Here is a 23,504-nt window from a genome sequence, read left to right as displayed (position 1 = left end):
ATCTCGTTAGGGGCAGAGGGTGTAGGTAATTGACTGGGAAAGGGTACAGGGAGCTTTATGGAGTGCTGCAAATGTTCTGGGTGTGGGGTACACAGGTGAACGCATGTTTGAAGCTTCCTACAGAGGTAAGCATGCATTGAGTTGGACACTAATAGTTTGCACAATTTACCATATGAATTATATACCTAGAAAAGGAGTCTTTGTGTCAGTGTGAACCCAACTTGGGTTTTAGTCCTGACTACTCTTAAGCCTTGGTTTCCCCATGTGTAAAATGGGGTGACTTGTAGGATCTGACTCACTGGGTTGCTGCAAAGATTGAATGACACAGCGAGTATACTTAGCTCTGTGCCTGCTTATGGTGAGGGATCTAAGTGTGTTAGCTGTTATGATGTGCCGGGCTGCTTGCTTCTGTATTCTGTGCCTCAGTTTCCCCAGCTGTGTTAGATGGTCCCTAAGTTCCCTTGTCACTGTGACTTTGTCGGATTGTCTTGGCGCTCCCCTGCTGCCCGCCACCAGCCTAAACAGCTTCAAGGTGGTCAATTCAAACCAAGCCAAGTTTGTCAACAGATTCGCTGGGAGCACCGGAGTAGGAGGAATGCTAAGAAGGATGCAGAACATCCTAGTCTGAGGATTTAGAAATAGAAAGAAGGGAGCTGAGGGCTGCAGTGACTTTGTAAAAGCTCAGGGCCACCTCGAAGCTCTGTCCCCATTCTAGTACTGGGTGGAGCTGAGAGCCTGCGGAGTGAGCTCCCTAAGTGCAGAGCTGAAGTGGAATTCAGCTGTCAAAAGGGTAGTCTCAGGCAGAACACTGTGCCCTCTGAATCATCCCTTTTGTTAAGGATTAAAAAAAAAAAAAAAGCCACCCCCAAAGGCACAACCCACCTTGGAGAGCAGAGGTAACTGGGCTTGTGGGAAACAGAGTGCAGCTGGCAGCAGTCAGAGGGTGGGGAAGGGAGGAGAGAAGATGGGGCAATTGTTCAACCTGGTGGAGGGCAGTATAAAAGGCACCCACTCTGGGGAATAGCCACAGTCTTCGGCCCAGGCCAAGCCCGGCTCCTGTGCACACCTGCTCCTTCTTTCGATCTCACCATGAGCTGCCGCCTGCAGAGCTCTTCCGCCAGCTATGGAGGTGGTTTTGGGGGTGGCTCTTGCCAGCTAGGAGGAGGCCGCAGTGTCTCTGCCTGCTCAACCCGCTTTGTCTCTGGGGGGTCAGCTGGGGGCTATGGGGGCGGCATGAGCTGCGGCTTTGGTGGAGGGGCTGGTAGTGGCTTTGGAGGTGGCTTTGGAGGTGGCTTTGGAGGTGGCCTTGGTGGTGGCTTTGGTGGGGGTTTTGGCGGTGGCTTTGGTGGGGGTTTTGGCGGTGGCTTTGGGGACTACGGTGGTGGTGATGGAGGCCTCCTCTCTGGCAACGAGAAGATCACCATGCAGAACCTCAACGACCGCCTGGCCTCCTACCTGGAGAAGGTGCGGGCCCTGGAGGAGGCCAACACGGAGCTGGAGGTGAAGATCCGGGACTGGCACCAGAAGCAGAGCCCCAGCAGCCCGGAGCGGGACTACAGCCCCTACTTCAAGACCATTGAGGAGCTCCGCGACAAGGTGAGTCCTCGGGTGTTGGCGAGCTTTCTTCCTGCAGGGCAGAGCTGCAAAGGCCAGGGAACATGGCATCCCAAAGGACCAGAAGATGGAGCGTGGTGGAATCCTCAGCCCGCCTTTGGAGGAAAATTCTAGTCTTTTACTACCAAACGTCTCTACTCCTGATAAGCTTTCTTAGGCCACTGCTCCCCAAACACATTCTTTTACTGTTATTACTCGTGTCAACCTTTTTACCGCTTCCTAAACAGTTATGTTATTATTAATGACTTGATCCCTATAATTCCAACCCACGGAGATGTTTGGAAACCATGACAGTTTTTTTTTTTTTTTTTTCCGATTTTATTTGACAGAGAGAGATCAGAAGTAGGCAGAGCAGCAGGGAGAGAGAGAAGGGGGGAAGCAGGCTCCCCGCGGAGCAGAGAGCCCGATGCGGGACTCGATCTCAGGACCCTGAGATCATGACCTGAGCCGAAGGCAGAGGCTTTAACCCACTGAGCCACCCAGGCGCCCCAACCATGACAGTTTTAAAAACCACTAAGAATAACTCAAATCAGCAGAGAAAGGAATACTGGTCTGAGAATACTAGTTGATTTTGTAGGGGTCCCATTTAAACTGTTATTCTCAGCTGGCTAGGAGGAGCAGGAGGGGGAGGCAGAGGCCCAGCCCAGGCCATGCTAAGCTGAGCTGAGATTGCTTCATTAAGACCTGTCTGTCACGCTGGGGTCCCAGCTTGTTGGAACAGAAATCCACCAGCCTGGGCTGGGTCCCAGCTATGTGGGGTGGGTTTTAACTGCTTCGGTATATGGGAGTTTAGACAAGGAATTCGAAGGGATGGGAGTGCTTATTGGCTCTTCCTTCTGCTCAGACAGGAGACCAGCTCCAGTGAGCTTACTATGAGCTGTGTGGACCCAGGCTGACCCCTCCCTCCTGACCTTAAGGAGAAGGCCGTCCCAACGGTGAGCTAGAGAGGTCGCTAGTTTGAGGCCTTCAAGACATGACTAACCAAAGAAGTCCTGGGCAGGGTCATTCCCCTGAAATGTACATTCCGATCTTCCCCATCATGATCAGGCATAGATAGAATGTCAGAGTGACAGACTCAGAGGAGGGACCTGCCCTGCCCCTCACTTCACCGAGCTCAGAGAGCAGGGCCTTATCCCGGTGCCTTATCAGGCACCCAGGTGTCTGAGGACAACAGCCCTGCCTGTTTTTCTCTTCCTCCTCCTCCAGCTCGTGGACCCTCCCGTGATGACCCTTTGTATTTTGCAGATCCTGGCGGCCACCATCGACAACAACCGGGTCATCCTGGAGATCGACAATGCCCGGCTAGCGGCAGATGACTTCAGGCTCAAGTGAGTTCCTCTTTCCCACTGGTCTTTCCAAACTCTCTTTTATTTTAGACAGAGGCTCATCTGAACACTGAAATCAGAGCATCCCAGGCATGAAGGTCTTGGAGACTCCAGTGCAGAAGTAGGGGAGGGTCTAATATCATTTCTGTGTTGCTTTTCAAAAAAAAAAAAAAATCCTTTAGGTATGAGAATGAGCTGGCCCTGCGCCAGAGCGTGGAGGCCGACACCAATGGCCTGCGGCGGGTGCTGGATGAGCTGACCCTGTCCAAGGCCGACCTGGAGATGCAGATCGAGAGCCTGAACGAGGAGCTGGCTTACCTGAAGAAGAACCATGAGGAGGTGAGGGTCGGCAGAGGCTGCCATGGCTGAATCACCTCCAGTGAGAAAGGGGAGCAGCCAGACTTAGCCTTCTGCTGGGGGACGCGGAAGCACTTCCCGGAACATGCTGGTAGCCCTCAGAGCTGAGGACGAGGACGGGGAGCATCATGTGTCTTCCTCTTCCATCACTGTAGGAGATGAAGGAGTTCAGCAATCAGGTGGTAGGCCAGGTCAACGTGGAGATGGACGCCACCCCGGGCATTGACCTGACCCGCGTGCTGGCCGAGATGAGGGAGCAGTACGAAGCCATGGCGGAGAAGAACCGGCGGGATGCCGAGGAATGGTTCCACAGCAAGGTGCCCAGCTCTCTTACCCCACAGAGCCGGGGGCTGCCAGGGCCTTCCCCGGGGCTCCTCCATGACCTTTTTCCCGCTCTAATTTCAGAGTGCAGAGCTGACCAAGGAGGTGACCACTAGCACTGCCATGATCCAGACCAGCAAGACAGAGATCACGGAGCTGAGGCGCACGCTCCAGGGCCTGGAGATCGAGCTACAGTCCCAGCTCAGCATGGTACACCCGAGGCCCTCCGTCAGGCAGCCACCGCCTCTCAGCCTTGGCCTGGCCTGGCTCCCCTCATCGCTTCTTTGTCACCCCCCCAGAAAGCCGGGCTGGAGGGCACAGTGGCAGATACGGAGTGCCGCTACGCCACGCAGCTGCAGCAGATCCAGGGGCTCATCGGCGGCCTGGAGGCCCAGTTGAGCGAGCTCCGCAGTGAGATGGAGTGCCAGAACCAGGAGTACAAGACGCTGCTGGACATCAAGTCACGGCTGGAGCAGGAGATCGCTACCTACCGCAGCCTGCTGGAGGGCCAGGACGCCAGGTGGGGCCTCTCAAGTCTCCCTCTTGGGAAAGTGACCACAGGACCCTTGGACAGCCGAGCAGGCAGAGCCTTAGGAATCAGGTCCTCATGGTCCTCCCAGAAGGGGACCTTCTGAGCTTAGACTGGAGGCAGATCCAGGACCAGAGCTCCCTGTTTTCTAGAATCAGACTGTGGGGGCATTTCCTCAGCAGGCCGCAGGATCTGTCCCTTTAAACTCTGTAGTTTGGGCCTTTGGATTAGATGGGCAGGAATAGGGACCACAGACAGAACATCTCATATTGGAAGAATATTACCTTGGGTTCAGGTCAGCTGAACAAAGCTATGAATGTGGTGATTTAACTCCCTTCATATCGTTTACAAGGACCAGGCCATCCTTGTGGGCTCAGGGGGAGTGATTGTGGCAGGGGAGGGGTACCAAATGGACCAGAGGGAGGACAAAACTTCCAGCAAATGTCCTGGATTTGGGGCCAGAGATGGACAACAAACAGGCCTGGCAGGTACCAGCTGCTGCCCCTTTGGCTGAGGGCAGAGTTGGTAAAAAAGCCCAACTCAGGGGCTCTGAATGATGATCTAAGTTGCTCCCTCTGAGGACAGGGGAGCCGCTGTCCTCTGGTGCCTTCTGCTCACATGACCTCTCTTCTCTCTCCCAGGATGGCTGGCCTGACCTCCTCGGGAGGTAAGGAGACAACCCCAGGGGTGGGGAAGGGTGAGTCGGGCTCCTGTTCACCGCCCTGGGGGGCTGGGAAATAGGCTGTGCTGGATTCCCCAGTGGAGGGAGGGAGGGAGGGGGCTCTGGAGGACGTGGCCATTTGCTCGTCTCTTTTCTTTGCAAAATAGCTAGGTCTGCCCACTGGGATATATCCCACTGGCATATTTTGGAGGGAGCTAGCTTTGGGGACAATAACAGGAGTCCCTATCAACTGACCTCCAACCTGACCCATGAGGGTCTTGGGGCCCTCCTGGGGGACCCTGACCTGCCGAGGTGGGTCTTCTCCAGCTTGAGTATGTCTTGCCCCCTCCATGTCTCAGGGAACACCAGCGTCGCAGTCACCACCACCACCACCACCTCCTCTTCCGGTCGCCGCATTTCAGACACCCGTAGGCTTTAAATCCACTCGGCATCCTCTCCCTCTGTCTTCAGCATCCAGAGGCGAGAGCTGATGGGTCCCTGCTGGAGAAAGGGGGAGACCGCAGGATGCTCCCTGGCCCCGCACTTTCCTGAGGGCAGGCGCTCCCTGCTTCTCTCCCCGTGCGCTTCCTCTTCTCCCTTACCTGGTTCCTCAGGCTTCTCAGCTTCTCTACTAAAAAGAAAAGTTAATTCAATAAAGTTTCCTGCTTTTTTGCAACTGTATTTTTGATTCTGGTCTGGTCTCTGAGGGTAGCACCCGCCAAAGCCCTGATCTGGGGCGGTGGGTGAATGGGTGCCGTTGGCTGGGTGCCCCCCCACCCCACAACAAGTCTGGTCCAGGGAGCTCCTGGCTGGAAAGGACACAAGGCACCGGGACCAGCCATCGGGGCTCATCGATGATGGTGCTCAGCAAACGCAGACAAATGGGGCAAACTGGAGACATGGGGAACACGTGAACCAGTTCTACACCTTGTAGGACATACGGCAGCAACAGGTTCTAGTAGGGTCAGGTGATGGGGAGATGTGGGAAAGAGGCACAGAAGGCTCTGCGGCAAGTTTCAAGGAGCCAGTGCAGGGCTGATTGAAGGAGGAGACCCAAGACAATTACTCCAGGCCCAGCGTTCTGCCTCCTTGTTTTCTGCAGAGCCCTTCCTCCTTTTCTTTCTTTCTTTTTTTAAGATTATTTATTTATTTGAGAGAGAGAGAGAGCGCGCGCACATGCACACACATGAGTGGGGGGAGGGGCGGTGGGAGAGGCAGACTCCTGCTTGAGCAAGGACCCTCATGCAGGGCTCCATCCCAGGACCCTGGGACCATGACCTGAGCTGAAGACAGACGATCAACTGACTGAGCCACCCAGGCTCCCCCAGAGCCTTTTTCTTTTAAGATGAGGGACATCCAGACCTTCAGTTGCCCCTAGCTCCTGGCCTACCCCAGCACTCAATGCATCAGCCACGTGACTCAACGAATAGCCTCCATCTGAGCTGACCTTCCTCCCCAATTCCCCTCCGCAGCCCCGTGCCCCTGCCTCTCTCGTTGTCCCAACTCAGACTTGCAATCTCCTCTTGCTTTGCTCACTCCTTACATGGAGGAGTCTGGTCCTCTGGGTTCTGGCACAGGCACACTTTCTCCTTTTCACTCTCCCCTTGGCCCATCTGGAACATGTCCTTGGTCACAATTGCCAAAACATTCTGATGACACTCCAGGGAGGCCCCTTTCCTCCCCGCCAGACTCTCACGCCCACCACATTGGCCATTGCCTCCTCAGATCTACTTGTCAGAAGGAGCACCCCTCATTCCCCCAGATCTGTGCCTTCCTGGTCCCCCATTCCAGAGGACCTGGAAACCCAAGCCAGGAGCCCAGGAGTCACCTTGGCCTCTTCAATCCCTACTTCCCTTCCAAGTTCATCCTGCGGTTGCTGTTAGCTATAATGTCCTCACAGCCTCCCTGGCCTCCCTGCCTCCAGTCTGAACTTCTCCTGCGTCTCTGCCCCACACTCCAGTGCGGACGATTGCTGGAAATGGAAAGTCTTCCTCCTGGCCTAGCGAAACTTCCATAGCTACCCCCCGCCACTGAGGAAAACACCGACTCCTCCCTGGCAGAGGGACCCCGGGCCTCTTCCTGCCTCTCTCCAGCCCTGAATTCTATAATTGCCTCCTCTCACTCCCTGCGGTCCTGCCAGGGCAAACCGCTCTCGGTGACCCAGCCATGTGGCTGGGAACCTTGGGCCCTTGTTCTGTGAGTGACCTCAGTCTGAACTTCCTCCTCTCTCTCTCTAGATCCCCATCTTAGTGTTATTGGAGATGACCAGGTTTTTATTCAACATTCTGCCTGAGATGAACATCCCCTCCCCTGTGGCCCCCAGATACTGTGGGGTGTGTTCAGGTGTGTGCAAGTTTGCACCTGTACAGCGTTGACCCTGGGCTCGGAGGGTCTGCTGTCTCTCTGTCTCAGGGCTGGCCTGCTGCTGGGGTTCAGCCCCGCTAACCAGCAGGAGGCACAGACGATGAATGAACTGGGCAGTGTCTGTCCGATGCCATCTAGTTTCCATTGTGGGGTTTAGGCCAGAACATGGGTGGGCTCTGCCGCCCCTGCCAGCTGTCCCCTTTCCCTGCCCCCTCCTCATTTTCCCTCTCTTCCCCTCTCCAGCCCCCTGCCCAGTTTATTCCCCTCATTCTTTGTTCTTCTCCTCCTCCAATCCCAAGACTATTGTGGGCTCAGTTGGCTGGCTTTGTCCCTCAGGGGTCACTCAGACATGGCCCACCCGGTTGACTAAGCCAGACGGTTTCAGATCCCACCCCCCAGCAGAAGAGGTGGGGCCGGGTTCTAGTTCCCATGCCCAGAACTGTGCTCGAGCTGAGGTGGGTGTCAAAGAGAAACAGGACCTGCCCTCCACTCCTGACAGCTTTATACCTGTCTGTGATTCAGTTTCGTCAGCTGCTGTTTGTTGAGTGCCTGCTGTGTGACAGGCACAGTGTGGGGACCTGGAGAGAAGGGCAAAGGTGGCGTCTGTCTTCAAGGAGCTCATGGACCAACTGACGGGGCAGAGGGATTAGACACCCCCCAAAATAAGTGATTGTAACCTTCAAAGCTCAGCGTATACTTCACCTGCTCTGGTCTCCCCCCCACCACTCCCAGCATTCCCGATCTGTCCCCACAGCCTCCCCATGGTCCCTATCTGTCCCCCTGTGTTGATGACCATCGCAGCAGTTATTGGATAGGACGGCATGAGGGTCACAGGTTCTGGAAAACATCTGTGTGTCCCAGCTCTGCCGCACGCTGTGTTCCTAACCCTGGCCAAGAGACTTACCTTGTGGGCTCACTTTCCTCACCCACCCCAGCATACTGCCCTTGGAGGCTCAAGGTAAATTGTTTAGAGCAGTCCCTGGCACACAGTAGGTGCTCACTAAATGAGAGCTTTCCCCCTCTCCTTCCTAACCATGAGTTCTTGCAGGGCAGTTCTTTGTGGCCGTCCTCCTCATACCCAGAATGTTCTAGGAGCTCAGTAAACCTGCTGGATGGAGAATGAGAGAGTGGATCCATGAGAGAGTAGGTAAAGACGAGCTACGGGGATGAAAGAGGTAAGGAGGTGCACTGCACTGAGATCACCCGGAGAAGGGGTGTCCCCCGGGCTGAGGGAGGGACCTGGGCCAGAGGAGCTCCTCAGAGCTGAGCCCCATGGCTGATCCAAGGCCCCTGGGGTCCATATCCCAGGCTTGCTGGGCCAGGAGCAGCCCCTCTCCCCGAGACCCAGGCCAAGGTTCTTTGGGGGGGCAGCCCTACTTTTTTGAGCTTGTTTTGGGGAGCCTGGTGGGGTTTGAGGTTAGTGGTCCATGTGGAACAGTGAAAAGAGCTGGACCCTGGGCCTGGTGGGGGTTCTGGTTTGGGGCCCTTTCACCCAGACCCCAGGGAGGACCCTGAGAATCTGGGCTTCCCCACAAGGTGAGGCCCTATTGGGAGTCCCAGGGAAGCCAGGAGGGAAGCCCAGGAGGGGCTGTGCCTGCCAACCCAGGAGGCTTCCCAAACTGGGAAGAGGTGGTTACCTCAGTAGTGCTGCTGAGGGGTGAGACTTTCCAACCAGGACTCAGTTTTCTCCCCGTCATCTGCAGGGGGTGGCCGTTGGAAGGGGGACAGCTTCATTAGGGCTACTCGGTCCATATTTCCCTCCCAGGTTGTCTAGGTGCTTCCTGCCCATCCCGGACTCACACCCCAGCTTCTCTGGGCTACGACTATGAGCGACTGGCTAGACTCTGTCATGATTGCCACAGAGCACACGTGAAGGCAAGAGATGCCAACCCAGAGGGGGTAAAAATAAAGGGGAAAGGAACATTCTTTATTTCATCTTTATAACAAGCCCATGGGTTGGCACCATTGTGCCCATTTCACACATCTGAAGACTGAGGACCAGACTGGTGAAGTGACCTATCGTGAGAGTGGGGATCCGTGTTCCAAGGCACTTTCCAAGACTGTGGTTGGCCTTCTGTCAGAGTCAAGTGATCAGCCCTGGGAATCTAGGGAAAGAAGCGAGGCTCCCTTCTAAGGCCAGTGCTCAGGGGACAAGGGCATCAACTCGGAATGTTCTTGTGGTGTCCCAGTGCCTCAGAGCTGGTCAGGCTCTGGAGGCAAGCGCTGCCACACGTAGGTGCCGCCCAAGGGTGGCTACTCTCTGTGTTGCCTCTGGCTCCTGGCTGCTTGGGCCACCTTGCCTTGCACAGCAGCAGAAGGTGCCTCCCTCTCCCTCAGGCTCCACCCTACGGATGTGGCAGTGAACTTACGCTGCTCAGTGATGGGGCTGCAGGTCCTGCCTGGGCCCTGCAGGGGGCAGGCGCACCCCAGGAAGCAGATCAGCTCCTCTTGGGCCACCTGCTGGGACCCAGGCTGGAGGGACAGAGCCCCAGACCCTATCCTATCTGGGCTTGGTCTCGACACAAGGACCTGGCCAGTCCCCAGCCTTGTGTCGGGCAGCTGGGCACTCTGGAGAGCAGGGCATGGTGGAGGCTAGAACTGTAGCCCCAAGAAGCCTTGGGTGCCTCTTTTCTCTCTGTTTTGGGTGGCAACCTTTGAGGGTCCACAAAAGACCCAGAGTGTGAGACGAAGTGTGCCTGGGGCTTTCTGGGAAGGGGAATCTCACGTCCTTCCCAAGGGAAACTTGAGGAAAGAAGAGGAAGGGGTCTCACAGGAAGGTTGTGGTGAAGGACGTGTGACTCTGCATAGTTCCATGTTTCCCATGTCAGCTGCTGGGGCGCGTCTTGCCTCTCTGCCTGGATCAGCACATCTCAGGGCTGCCCGGACACCTGCCTCCTAGTGGATGGTGTTCCTGGGGCTGTTAGTGGCTGGAGTGGAGCAGGGTATGTGGGTGGCGTCCCTTTGAGCCGTTCCTCTGGGAGGTTCTGCAGGAGCTGAGCACGCATCAGACTCCATCCTCTGCAGAGGCTGGGAGGGGTCAGGTTGGTGGGTGGGTGCTGAGACCCATACAGGTACCCACGGTGGGGTGGGGAGAGGAGGCAGTTGGCAAAGAGCTGGTATTCACTCTTATGGCCCATTTTTATGAACTGCCATAACGACTCTGTGGCTTCTTTCATCCAGGGATCTCAGACTAGTTTGAAAGTGGAATCCACAGTATAAAGCGTAGCTAATTACAACCTGGAGCCCACAGCCTGGTTTGCAGACATGCTGTCGTGAGGAGGAGATTCTGAGACCAAGGGCACACTAGGTCTTGTAAATGTGGATGGTGGAATCCAATTAAAGAGGTTGTTTGGGAAATTGGCTTTGTAGTTCAGTTAAGTGGTACCTGAATCAAGGGGACGCGGGAGACTGAGGTTCTGCTTCTTTCTCCCAGTGGGCTTGGCTGTGCGTCTCCCACAAACCACAGGTTCTCTAGGCACATTGGGGAGAGCAGTGACAGCTCTGGAATTTTCCATAAAAGCTGGGTGGGGGGAGTTAGGGGCTGAGTGGATCCAAGCAGGAGGCCCTAGGCTCTTCCAGATGGGAACTGTCAGCCGACACAGCTGTGCAGGAAAAGCTGGCTGTAGGTGAGGGACGTGGGCCCTGGGACGCCGCAGGCGGAGTCCAGCGAGAGAGAACCGGAGAGGTATGGCTGAAGATGGGGGTCAGGGTGGCTCTCTGGGTCTCCTCCAAGGCCACAGCAGTTTGGAGCAGGATCCTGAAGACTTGGGCAACCGCCAACGTTACACCCCAGGGAGAGAGAAAGCACCTTTGTATTTTGGGGGGAAATGAGAGTTCTGAGGGAGTTCCAGGGCTGGTGAAGTGGGAGTTTCAAGACCTAATCTGGGTGAGGTCCAGGCCCAGTGGGGATTGATTCAGGACCGTGCAAGGAGCAGCAGGCTGGGAAGCCACATCCCCAGGATCCCTGTAGAGCTCTTGAGTCCCCGAAGGGGCCACCACTCAGGGTCGTGGTCTACTCCTCAGCTCTTCTGAGGTCCCTGAGCATGGGCTCTGAGCACTTTAGAGGGGGAGTGAGGAAGTAGGGACAGATCATGCCAGTCACTTAGCATGTGTCCAGACTGTCCTGAGCCTGGTGAGGGCAGGCAGCAGCAGGGGATAGGTGGAGGTCTGGGGCTCAGACTGGGAGAGTGAAAATGAGCAGGGACGGACTTGCCAAATCTTGCCTAAGAAGATCTGAGTCACCTTGCTCAAGGCAGCTGCTCCGAGGGTGGAATGCCACTGAGGTGGCCAGCACGAGAGAGAGGACAACCCAGTGGGGTACTTCTGAGTCCTGCTTTCTTTTGCCCGTGAGGGCGAAGTTGGCAGCCTTGCCCAGTTAATTCGGAATTGCAGATAGACAATAGAATAATTTGTAGTGCAAGTATGTCCCAATATTGTATGCATTTTTATTTGCTAAATCTGGCAACGCTATCCTTAGCAGGTCTTGGGATAGCTCTGAGTCTCCTGTCATCAAGACTAAAGAAACGAGATCTTTCTCTGATTCTTTGGACAAATCAAATTGGTGGCTCAAAATGTCTTAATTGAAGTTTTTTTTTTTTTCCTCTCCCGTAATGCTTCCTTCAACTTTGTGTACCTGTTACTGCATGTCTACACTAGAACCCTACAGCTGGCAGCAGACCCGGCACGAGCTTTTGATGTGGTTATTAGAAACAGAATATATAGTAACTGTGCTTTTCACGGAGGAGCCAGAAACCCCAGGCACTTTGTTGCTTGAATAAATGGAAAAAGCAAGTTGTGTGGGGGGAAGAAATGAAGATCAGTGTGGGTCTCCCCTTGTCTGGGTGGGAGGGACCTGGGTAGGGTCTAAAGTGTTGAAGAATTGGGATCAGCATTTCTGCTTTCTTGAAAATTATTATTTTTTAAAGATTTTATTTATTTATTTGACAGATAGGGATCACAAGTAGACAGAGAGGCAGGCAGAGAGAGGAGGAAGCAGGCTCCCCGCCGAGCAGAGAGCCTGATGCGGGGCTCCATCCCAGGACTCTGGGACCATGACCTGAGCCAAAGGCAGAGGCTTTAACCCACTGAGCCACCCAGGCACCCCTTAAAATTATTTTTATTAAAAAAATTTTTTTTGAAGTGTTTGTTTCTTTAAGTAATCTCTACACCCAATGTGGGCTTCGAACTCATGACCCCAAGGTCAAGGGTCATATGCTCTTCTGACTGAGCCAGCCAGATGCTCCTATGATCAGTATTTCTTTTCTTTCTTTTTTTTTTTTTTTAAGATTTTACTCATTTATTTGACAGAGATCACAAGCAGACAGAGATCACAAGCAGGCAGAGAGGCAGGCAGAGAGAGAGGAGAAAGCAGACTCCCTACGGAGCAGAGAGCCCGATGTGGGGCTCGATCCCAGGACCCTGGGATCATGACCTAAGCCAAAGGCAGAGGCTTTAACCCACTGAGCCACCCAGGCGCCCCGGGATCAGTATTACTTAGACGAGTCTTACAGTGGGAAATTCTGCAGGACCTGTATGTATTGGTGTCAGAGATCAAACAGGTACCAGGAGAAAGCCGGGAAGCTCAAGCACAAGCCAGCAGCCCACTCTGAGAGAGAGAGACATTGTGCTTCTGTAACGCTCTTACTCCTTTGGGTGCCCATTTGTAGGTGACCTGTCTGCCCCATGGTCCATTGTCTGCTTCCTCTGATGTCTTTGGTGGTGGCAACTGGCACCTTTTAACCACAGCCCTGAGAAGCAGGGAAAGAGGAACCCTGATTTCTTCTTCAGGCACCCGGTGACAGGCTGTGCCTGGTCTCTTCCATGTCGGAAGGGACTGATCCGCTGGGAGGGAGACTCAGGCTTGATTTCTTGGGTCGTTGCCTACGGAGAACCTTGGCTTTCAGACGGAAGCTCATTTGGGAATGGAAACTTCTTTTCACCACAGGAGGACCCACAAATCCAGTGGTTGATTTTGAACTTGGTGGCCTTCCAAGCTGGGCTTGGGAGAAGCTAGGGTGTTTCATGCTCCTGCGGCAGCATCTCCCCTTCTCCTCTTGACCCTGAAGCTGGGGCCACGGTGGGCAGAGAGCATCCCGTCAGCTCTGTAGCCCTAAACCCAGCACTTTGTGCCAGCAGGAAGTGGAGGTGGCTTTGGAAGCTGCTAGAATAAGTGTCAGAGGGCTAGTCTAGGGGTTCCTGCTTCTCTGGACACAGTCCCAGCCACTGTCTTCCCTTGCATAGCTGGACTCGGCCACTATCCCATGAAACCAGGGCGAGTGGTTTGTGCCCTTGGATATAGCATTTGACTGGGTCTCAGACTAGATGGGCTCTAAGAACAGTTTTGATCTCTTAAGTCCATGACTCCAGTTCCTATTTGTCATGCATGTTTCTATTGACTTTTTTTTTTTTTAAGATTTTATTTATTTATTTGACAGAGACAGAGATCACAAGTAGGCAGAGAGGCAGGCAGAGAGAGAGAGGGGGAAGAAGGCTCCCTGCTGAGCAGAGAGCCCAATGTGGGGCTCGATCCCAGGACCCTGGATCATGACCTGAGCTGAAGGCAGAGGCTTTAACTCACTGAGCCACCCAGGTGCCCCTCTATTGACTTCTCACAATCCCGTGAATGTGGTGCCTCTTGGGGAAACCCGCAGCTCAGAGTGGCTGAGTGGCTTGAACCAAGGTCTGGCTGCTTTCAGGCCCAGGGACCCCGCTGTCCAGCCTGACACTATTGGAGCCCCTTCTTTTGCAAGTCTGTCCCGGCCTCAGGTGGCCAGAGATGTCATTCCATCTTGGACGTGCTGGGCTGCCCACACGACATCCCGGTGACGCTGTCCCTCCAAATGGGGGCTCCTGGGAAATAGCCCCGGGAGGTGGCTTAATGTGGCCTCTGCCTGTGAGAGAAGGCCAGGGGGAAGCTGGTGCCATAGTCTTGTGGTGTGTAGGCTGGAGGCAAAGGGTGACCTGGGGTCCAAGGGAGGGTGCAGAAATAGAACAACAAGAGTTGAAACTCTATGTCATGAGCTCGACGGTCCGTAACTCCTCTTTATTCTTTTATGCTGTAGGTCAGTGGCAAAGAAAACGATGGTGGTTGTGAGGGATGGTGAGAATCACCGACATATCCAGGTGATGCCTGGGCCCCTGCACAGGAAATGCCTATAATGTCTGACACGGAAGGACCCCAAGCTTACCTTGTCTAGGCCCTTCCTGTTCAGACTGGGGCTCTGGGGCCTGGAGTCCAGGCCCCTGACCCTTAGCCCAGCGTATTTTAGATTAACGTTAGAAAGAAGGGTCTCAGAATAGGGACTCTCTTTTGAAATGAAACCTGATGAGTGGGACTCCTGGTTTACTTCACACCAAACAGGTGGATTTTCTCCAAGGCTGGAGAGCAGGGTGGGCAGATCTCCGGGCCTGTGCTGGGAGATGAGCGGCTCTGTGAGTCCCGGCTTCTCTTCCCTGACACAGGTAGAACATCTGTTCCACGTGATGGTCTCAGCTCCCGGGTGGAAGAAAGCAGAGGCCCCCTCCACACTTTCCTCTGAGAGGTGGCTTTGTGGCCTACAACATGGAGAAAAGGCAGGGGACCTAGAGGGGCCAAAAGCCCTTCTCTGGCCCTCTCTGCAGGAGGGGCATGTGCCTCTCCTCACAGCTTGTAAGACACCTGCCTGGACTCTGGCCCTCGGTGGTCCTCCTGGCGCAGTGGCTGAGAGTGATGGGAAGAGCCAGAGCAGCAGCTGCCCTGAAGGAAACCTGACGTCACCTTCAGATGCAGATGGCACAGCGGAGGGGCTTAAAAACCCCAGAAAATGAAAACATTCCTTTCAGATGCCCGACAGTCAGACACCCCAGAGAAGAGCCGCTTCGAGGCTCAGTGAGGGCTGCCCCGAGAGTGAGCGCCGTGTCGCCAATGAGATATATCGAAGCCTTGAGGACTTGCCCGCGTGGGCCCCGCAGCGACAGCCAGACTTGGCACAGGTTTTCCTAGAAGTAAAAGGCAGTGTCTGTGGGAGGTCTGGTCAGAGCCCCCGTCCCTGTCATGATGGTCCAATGGTTCTTGAACAGGGGTGGTTTTGCCTCCCAGGGGACACCCGGCAATGTCTGGAGACAGTCTGGGCTGTCACAGCTGGGGGAGGACGTGGCTATTGGCATCGGGTGGTGGAATCCAGGGATGTGGCCAACATCTTACAGGGCACACCAAGCGCCCACCGCGAAGAATTCAGTAGTCTACAATGTCAACAGAGCCGAGGCTGAGAAACCCTGAGGCCGTGCTGGGACAGCAGGGACGATGGAGCTGCTGTAAGAGCCCGAGGTCCTTGCTCTCACTCCCAGGAGGGGCTGCTCTCAGGCCTCCCGTCAAGGTGCCCACTGCGCTGGGCGAGGCATGTGCCCCACAGCCAACCCTCCTGAGTAATTCCAGAGAGAAGCTTATAAAGCGTTTTAAGAGGTTGCTAAATTACAGCTTCAGAAGCACATAAACGCTTCCATAAACGCCAACCTTGCAAACCAAGTCCGTGTGGGAGAAGAGCGAGCCGGTTGCCCGAGCCTTGGGAAATCCCACTTGGTGAGGCGGAAGAAGGAACTTCCCTGGGGCGGTGACTTCTCGGGTGCCCCTCCCATCTCGCTTGTCGCCCTGCAGCTCTTTGTTTGTCCTTTTTATTCCTCCCCTGTCCAAAGAGTCTGCACGGACCCATGCCCCGGGGACTAGGGGGTCAGGGCAGACTGCCCCAGGATCCCGAGGTCTCTACTCTTCTAGGTTCAGAGAACTGTGGGTCACAAAGGAAAGTGCCTTCCAAAGGGCTCACACTCGTGATCCTCGGCCTGCCACAGCCATAAACCATCACCAAGGACTGTCCCGTGTAAGCAGTATTTCTATAGGGCACAGTGGCTTTCAAAAACACTTTTACTTCTGTTCTGTTTGATGCTCCTCGTATCCGTGTGAGGCGGGCTGGGTAGGCTGATGACCTCCACCATCCTGATGAGGACACTGAGGCATGCTAGAAAGGGACATACGCTCACATGACAGAGTCACCATTGGGACCTAGGTTTCTGGCCCCTAAATTCTGGGTGCCTACAGTTGCCCTTGGTTGTAGGAGAGAGGAGGTGGGACAGGAGTGTAGGATCTGGGGTCTGAGAGCCCTGGTTTCAGTTCCAGGCTCCGTCACTCATTGCCTGTCTCCCTTGAGCAAGCTTGTTCTTGGCCATTTGGCGTCTATTTCCACGTCGATGAAATGGAGACAGATCGGTCACCTCCCAGGACTGTTGTGAGGTATCGAGGAAGTAACCAGGGCCTGGCGCGTAGGAGCTCCATGAATTGTAGTTCCCTTTGTTCCCTTTTAACCATCTCGGGGGGCCAGGCATCCGTGAGCACCTGTGAGTGCAGGGGAAGTGGGTGGGGGTGACAAGTGGGCTGACCAGGATGCTCAGGGGAAGGCACAGGACAGAGAGCAGGAACCAAATGTCATTTGTGAGGCCACTCCCAATTTATGGGATCTGGTGCAAAGACTTTGAAGAGGCAATAAAATTCATATTCTCCCAGGAAATGACAACAGATGAGAGTCCTGACTTAGCACACAAAATTAAAAAAAATTTTTTTTTATAAGGTAAGAAATTCTGGATGGGTGGCAAAAATCACATTCTAATGAGATTAGCTTTCTGAAAGAACAGGCTTTCCCAAGACTTACATGCCAACACCCCACAGAGAGTGTGTATAAATACTCCAGAGAGGCCTTGAGAGCCTAGAACCCGAGCTCCTTGCTAAATTATAACCTGCCTCTGCTAGGATCATGGCCACCCAGGTCTGCTCCTCGGTCTTCTCCTCTGGGTCCGCCAAGGGCCTCTGCAGCCCAGCAGGTGGCCTCTCTCGGGTGTCCTCCGTCCGCTCTGTGGGCTCCTGCAGGGTCCCCAGTCTTGCTGGAGCTGTGGGGTCTTCCTCCTCCATCAGGATGGGCCTGTCCAGCCTTGGGAGCTGCTTTCCCGGCTCCTACCTGTCCGCTGGGTGCCACCCCTCTGGTTTTGTCGGGAGTGGGGGCTGGTTCTGCGAGGGCTCCTTCAACGGCAGCGAGAAGGAGACCATGCAGTTCCTGAACGACCGCCTGGCCAGTTACCTGGAGAAGGTGCGCCAGCTAGAGAGGGAGAACGCAGAGCTGGAGAAACGCATCCGGGAGTGGTACGAGTCTCAGATTCCATACATCTGCCCAGACTACCAGTCCTATTTTAAGACCATTGAGGAGCTCCAGCAAAAGGTAATGGGGACCTGGCCCCTCTCCAGCATCCCCAGCCCTGGGGGTCCCTGTCTCATCCCAAGAGACTACCCAGCGATGGTAACTCTTAGGGAATTCTCTGTCCAGGGCAAGCTCTTCTGTCTGGGGTCCTGGTTTCCTGGGAGACCCACACATCTGTGTGAGTCCTCTGCTTGCTTATAACTATGCCAGCCATCCTCTCCTCCCCTCTCCATCTCAGCCATAGGAAGGGCAATAGCATATACCCAGCGACTACAGGATGTAGGCGCCGTGCCTGATGCTTGGTATCCATTGGATTATTTATTCCTCATCTTGGAGTGATAGCTATTACTGGACCCATTTAACAGATACAGAAGTTAAATATCAGGGCGGTTCAGTAACTTGCCCAAGATTGCACAGCCTCTGAGTGTTAGATGCAGAATCAGAATCCAGGCTGGCCTGGTTCTTTCCACCCCACCCTGAGGCATTCCGCCGTGCCACTCTGGGGCCTACTTCTAGGGGTGGCCCTCCTGGACTGGTGATCCCTCCGTACCTGGGCTCAGGGCTGGGGCTACTGAGGGTACTGGTGGGACTTAGAAGCATGGCCTCTGTGAGCTGGGTGATCCCCACCTGCCCACCCCACCCTGCTGGGCTTTTCCTAGCTCACGGGATGCCCCTTGTTCCTCAGATCTTGCTGACCAAGGCTGAGAACGCCAGGCTGGTCCTGCAGATTGACAACGCCAAGCTGGCTGCTGATGACTTTCGGACCAAGTGAGTGGGCCCCAGTGGGGAAGGTCTGCCATGCTTTCCCTCTGTCCTCGGCCTTGGGAGCTGGTGAGCTGGGAGGAAGGCCAGAGGGAACCGTAAGCGGGAATACAGCACAGGCTCTGGATCCCTTCCGGGTCCGAGGAAAGTCTCACTGTGCTGCTGACCCCAAGTCAGCCCCCGCAGCTGATGGAGGGCAGCCTGTGCCTGGCTCCCTCCCTGCAGACTCAGCAGGGCTGTGCGTGTGCAGGTATGAGTCAGAGCTGTCCATGCGGCAACTGGTGGAGTCGGACATCAACGGGCTCCGCCGGATCCTGGACGAGCTGACCCTGTGCAAGGCCGACCTGGAGGCCCAGGTGGAGTCCCTGAAGGAGGAGCTGCTGTGCCTCAAGAAGAACCACGAGGAGGTGAGGCTGGTGCTGTGCAACCTTCCAGCGTTTCCCAACTTGGGTGACCCTTGGGCACAACGACGGTGACCATGGCTCCCACAGGAACTCCAGCTGGCATCTGTTGAGGGCGCACTGTATGGCAGGAGCTATCTGAAACTCTTTGCATTAAAAAAAAAAAAGATTTTATTTATTTATTTGACAGAGAGAAAGAGAGCACAAGCGGAGGAGGGTGGCAGCAGAGGGAGAAGCAGTCTCCCCGCTGAGCAGGGAGCCTGATGCGGGGCTCCATCCCAGGACTCTGGGATCATGACCTGAGCGGAAGGCAGATGCTTAACCACCTGAGCCACCCAGGCGCCCCTAAATACTTTGCATTTTGTTCTCACTTCATTTCATCCTCACAATCGTCCCATTTTACAGATGAGAAAAATGAGGCACAGAGTAGTTAAGTCACTTGCTGAAGGTCACACAGATCCCACACTCCTGCCCATGACACTGTCTTCCTCTGGACGCTAGTGCCTGATAACATTTCTTCTATTTGCCTGACATTTGCATCATCTCCTTTGACTCTCCCGTATCCCCAGAGTAGGTAGGTGTATGTCCATGAGGGGACCAAGGCTCAGAGAAGTTAAGATCCAGTGTGAGGTCACACAGCCAGCCGCTGAGGGAGGAGGATTTGAACCCAGCCTCCTGTACCCTCAATTGGCATCCTTTCCACAACCTTGGTGCCGTCGTGCCTCCCCTCCACAGGAAGTCAACGCACTCCGTTGCCAACTTGGGGACCGACTGAACGTGGAGGTAGATGCCGCCCCCCCAGTGGATCTCAACAAGATTCTGGATGATATGAGATGCCAGTATGAGGCCCTGGTGGAGAATAACCATAGAGACGTGGAGGCCTGGTTCAACACCCAGGTGAGGCTGGGGCCGCCCGGAACCACAGGCTCCTGGGGCAGGGTTCTCCTTGAAAGGAGCTTCCCTTGGTCTGACCACGCTCTGGGCCCTCTTGCGTTTCAGACCGAGGAGCTGAACAAGCAGGTGGTGTCCAGCTCGGAGCAGTTGCAGTGCTGCCAGACAGAGATCATCGAGCTGAGACGCTCTGTCAATGCCCTGGAGATCGAGCTGCAGGCCCAGCACAGCCTGGTGAGTGGCCTCTGCCTGAGGGACCAGCCGCAGACCCTGGCAAGCCCTGACCCACCAGCCTTGGCACGGGGCTTATCCTGGGGTGTGATTATGCAGGATACGGAGATACCCGGGCAGGATATGGAGATACCCGGGGCTTCGGGGCTCTGGGCGGGACTCCTTACTGTGAGCAGCCCTTCCTCTCTCCCTTTACAGAGGAATTCCCTGGAATCCACGCTGACGGAGACTGAGGCCCGCTACGGCTCCCAGCTGGCCCAGATGCAGTGCCTGATCAGCAACGTGGAGGCCCAGCTGGCCGAGATCAGGTGTGACCTGGAGCGGCAGAACCAAGAGTACCAGGTGCTGTTGGACGTCAAGGCCCGGCTGGAGTCAGAGATCGCCACCTACCGCCGTCTGTTGGAGGGCGAGGACTGCAAGTGAGTGGCTGTGGGTTCCAGAGAGCCAGGTGTGGGGGACAGGGCTCCCCGGACCAGGCCTCGGGGCCTCGGAGAGGGTGTCAGTCTCTGCAGAGGTTAGTGTGCAGAGGATGGGGATCTATTCAAAACCTTTCTCTAGAGATCCCTTCTTGTCCCAGTTTGGTCATCACAGTGGGGACAAACTGCACCCCCCAGGGGACAAACTCCTGCCCTCCAGCTCTTCCCCAACCGTCGTGCTTGGCTGGGGGTTCCTTGTCTTCCTCCCTGCAGCCCTTGGGGTTTTTAGAGGCACTGAAGCCATTTGTCGTTGTCACCCACCTATAGTCACTCTATCCCCTAAATCTGTTTAATGGGGATCTCAGTCCCATGCCCCATGCCCAATGCCCTCTGATCGATTTCATTTCCTCAGGCTGCCTGCGCACCCTTGTGCTACGGAATGCAAACCTTCCATGAGGGGACCTTACGTCTCGACCGGGCCCTGTGCTCCAGCTGTACCCTGCGGCCCGGCTCCCCAGGTCAGCACCCAGATCCGCACCATCACCGAGGAGATCAGAGATGGGAAAGTCATCTCCTCCAGGGAGCACCTGCAGCCCTGCCCGCTCTAGCCAGCCCCGGGAAGGACACACCTATGGCTCTCGGCTCTAAATGACCCCCCGTTCCCTAAAGAGGCTCCCTGCTCAGCAGATTTTTTTCTACCAAAATACTTCTTATATTGTGTTTCTGGACTTCACTGCTTTTATGCTACGCAAAACTAGGTTCCCCTGGAAATATACCCAATAAAGTGTGTTCTCTTGGCATTGCAATCTTGACTCTGTCTGTTCTTGTGAGGTTAGCTAGTGCGGATGTTTGATCAAGGGTCAGAGTAAAGCTGTGGGTTTTGGTCTCAGGTCTGTCTTCCTGGGGCTGAGTGGTAGGAAGTGACAGGACGATTAAAATATTTAAAAATGGGGATACCTCAGACCCTGGCCCGTGTGAACAGACGGGCGTAGCCATTACCCACAGGCTCGGCCCTGCCCCTGGGTACCCACCTGGGGCGGTCCCACAGGGGACAGTCTCCCAAGCCAGCCTTCCTCAGCTGCCCTGTCAGGATCTGGGGGCCCCCCTCTCCTCCCCTTCAGCTTCTCCTCCTTTGTCCAGCTTCCACCACCCTGCTGGCTCATCCCCAGGCCTGACCCTGGTGGCAATTCAAGAGAGCACTTTCCAGGACTGAGCGGGGAGAGGCAGACTGCAGCCAGCCAGCCTGGACTGACCACCTCAGGGAGGGGAGCTCGGGGACGAAGGCAGGAGGGCCAGCTGACTCCCAGTGCCGGATACAGGGCTGAAGTGAAGGGCGGCAGGGACAAGGACGTGTGGGGGGTCAGACAGGGAGGAGGGGGAAGGAAGCTCACTGTGGGGCAGAGGGCAGAGTGCCCCGAATTCTATGGCTGAGCTGTGCCCTTCTGGGGCACAACCTAACTGTGCTGGAGAGCCCCACGGCTTATTTTTTGTCCCCCCGATCTATTCTTTTTTTTTTTTTTTAAAGATTTTATTTATTTATTTGACAGACAGATCACAAGTAGGCAGAGAGGCAGGCAGAGAGAGAAGGGAGGAAGCAGGCTCCCCGCTGAGCAGAGAGCCCGATGCGATGCGGGGCTTGATCCCAGGATGCTGGGATGATGACCTGAGCCGAAAGCAGAGGCTTTAACCCACTGAGCCACCCAGGCGCACCCCGCCTCCCCGATCTATTCTTTGTGGAGAACACAGGGCCAGAGAAGACAGCAGCTTGCTCCGGGTCACATAGCAGCGAGTGACAGGGAAGAGGCCATGGTCTGGCCATTCCAATTGGGGTGCTGGCACTCTTCCCCCCAGTATTGTCTCACCCATCCCCAACGACCTGAATCATTACTACCTGCTGGACAAAGTCAGAGGGGCAACCCTGCCCTGTCCCGCTCCTCCCTGTGCTCCGTACCCCTGAGGTCCCGCCTTTCTCCGTTCTGGCCTGAGGCTCCGGACAGGAGAGGTAGGCGGCTGGGGGTGCAGAGAGCGTGTCCCACCCCCGCGTGCTGGTGCACAGAGACAACCAGGGATGGGCAGGGACGGATGTCTGTTCTGACTTCCACTCAAGCTGCCCCCCTCCTGCTACTGCAGGCAAACAGACCACACAGGGCTGTGTCCTGACCAGCAGTCACAGCCAGCTCCTCCCCCTGCACTGTGCGTTGTCCGAATGGGCTCACTCCACAGCGTATGGGATGCCTCATCTTGGGCGCTCACACTGCCGTGTGGGATTGTGGGTGCTTTCTCTATGTAGCTTTATCCAGCTTTTCATGAAATTTTCAGAGCATCTGCATTGGGTAAGGAATCCCTCACTACTGGGCAGACCGAACTTAGCACCGCTGGGGGCCTGCACTGGCGCAGCGAGTGGCAGGCTTAGGACGCCCTCTCAAGCCTTTTGACACCCATGTCATCGCTCTTTTCTTGACAGCGAGAGAGAGAGATGATATAACACATTACATTTTATCGAATTTCCCCGGAGTGAACATAATCCTTTCTTTCAAGGCGGTTCTGATCTTGTTGATACTGATACCAAGATGCCATCTGGCTCATTGACACACACTCAGGTCAATTAGTCAGTCAACAGATAAGTACTGAACACCCCATGTGTGGAAAACCCAGTGCTAAAGCAGCGGCATGTCTATGGAGAAATGGGGACGTTGGGGAGGCAGCTGGACCCAACGTGGGATCGCAGGCCTTGTCCTCAAGAAGCTGACGGCCCAGCTGGGGAGACGATGCCCATGCTGCCCCCCCCCCCCCCACCGCGCCGGGCATGGCAGGTGTGGGTGTGGGGCAGGCTCTCGGGTTCTCAGGACGGGGAGAGATCAAGGAGAGCTGGGGGTGTAGGGGAGATTTGGAATTAATGGGGGCCTTGAAGGATGGGCAGAGCAGGAAGAAGGAAGGCAAAGGGTTTTTAGAGCATGGCCAAGAGTACCCACGGCATGTTCTGGAGACAGTGCAGACCCCATCTCAGCAGAGGGCACAGGTCCTGGAGGGAAAGTAATTCAGAGACTTACTAAGCAAGATTGGTTCTTGCCGATAAGGGGTTCCAGGTAATTACTTTGTTCTAATAAGAAGAGTGCTAAGGAAGGATGGAAATAGCCCAGAATGATTTAGAGGTTATCTCATATTATTAATTATTAATATTACTTATTTTTTTTAAAGATTTATTTAAGAGAGAGAGCAAGTGAATGAGTGAGCACGAGCAGGGGGAGGAGCAGAGGGGGAGGGGGAGAGAGAATCTCCCGCAGACTCCCTGCTGAGCCCGAATCCAGATGCAGGTCTCCATCTCGTGACTTTGAGATCATGACCTGAGCTGAAACCAAGAGTTGGAAGCTCAACTGACTGAGCCACCCAGGCGCCCCTAAACATATTACTTCTA

General features: G+C 55.1%; 1 protein-coding gene across 1 annotated transcript; it reads left to right on the top strand.

Annotated features, from left to right (window-relative positions):
* Positions 1–1,089: 1,089 nt before the first annotated feature.
* On the top strand, positions 1,090–20,893 carry LOC308357184 (keratin, type I cuticular Ha6-like; the record flags this gene model as incomplete). The annotated part of the gene is made up of 16 exons (XM_080826653.1): positions 1,090–1,596; positions 2,860–2,942; positions 3,122–3,278; positions 3,452–3,613; positions 3,702–3,827; positions 3,917–4,137; positions 4,788–4,813; positions 5,167–5,235; positions 8,668–8,707; positions 16,947–17,409; positions 18,074–18,156; positions 18,401–18,557; positions 19,287–19,448; positions 19,551–19,676; positions 19,872–20,092; positions 20,502–20,893. 16 exons carry the CDS (start codon positions 1,090–1,092, stop codon positions 20,695–20,697), a joined length of 2,799 nt encoding a protein of 932 aa, XP_080682779.1. The 3' UTR covers positions 20,698–20,893.
* Between the last annotated feature and the right edge of the window lie 2,611 nt (positions 20,894–23,504).

Source organism: Martes martes, assembly GCF_963455335.1.
Source record: "Martes martes genome assembly, chromosome: 16".
Taxonomy (NCBI): Eukaryota; Metazoa; Chordata; class Mammalia; order Carnivora; family Mustelidae; genus Martes; species Martes martes.
This window is presented reverse-complemented; position numbering and strand designations above follow the sequence as displayed.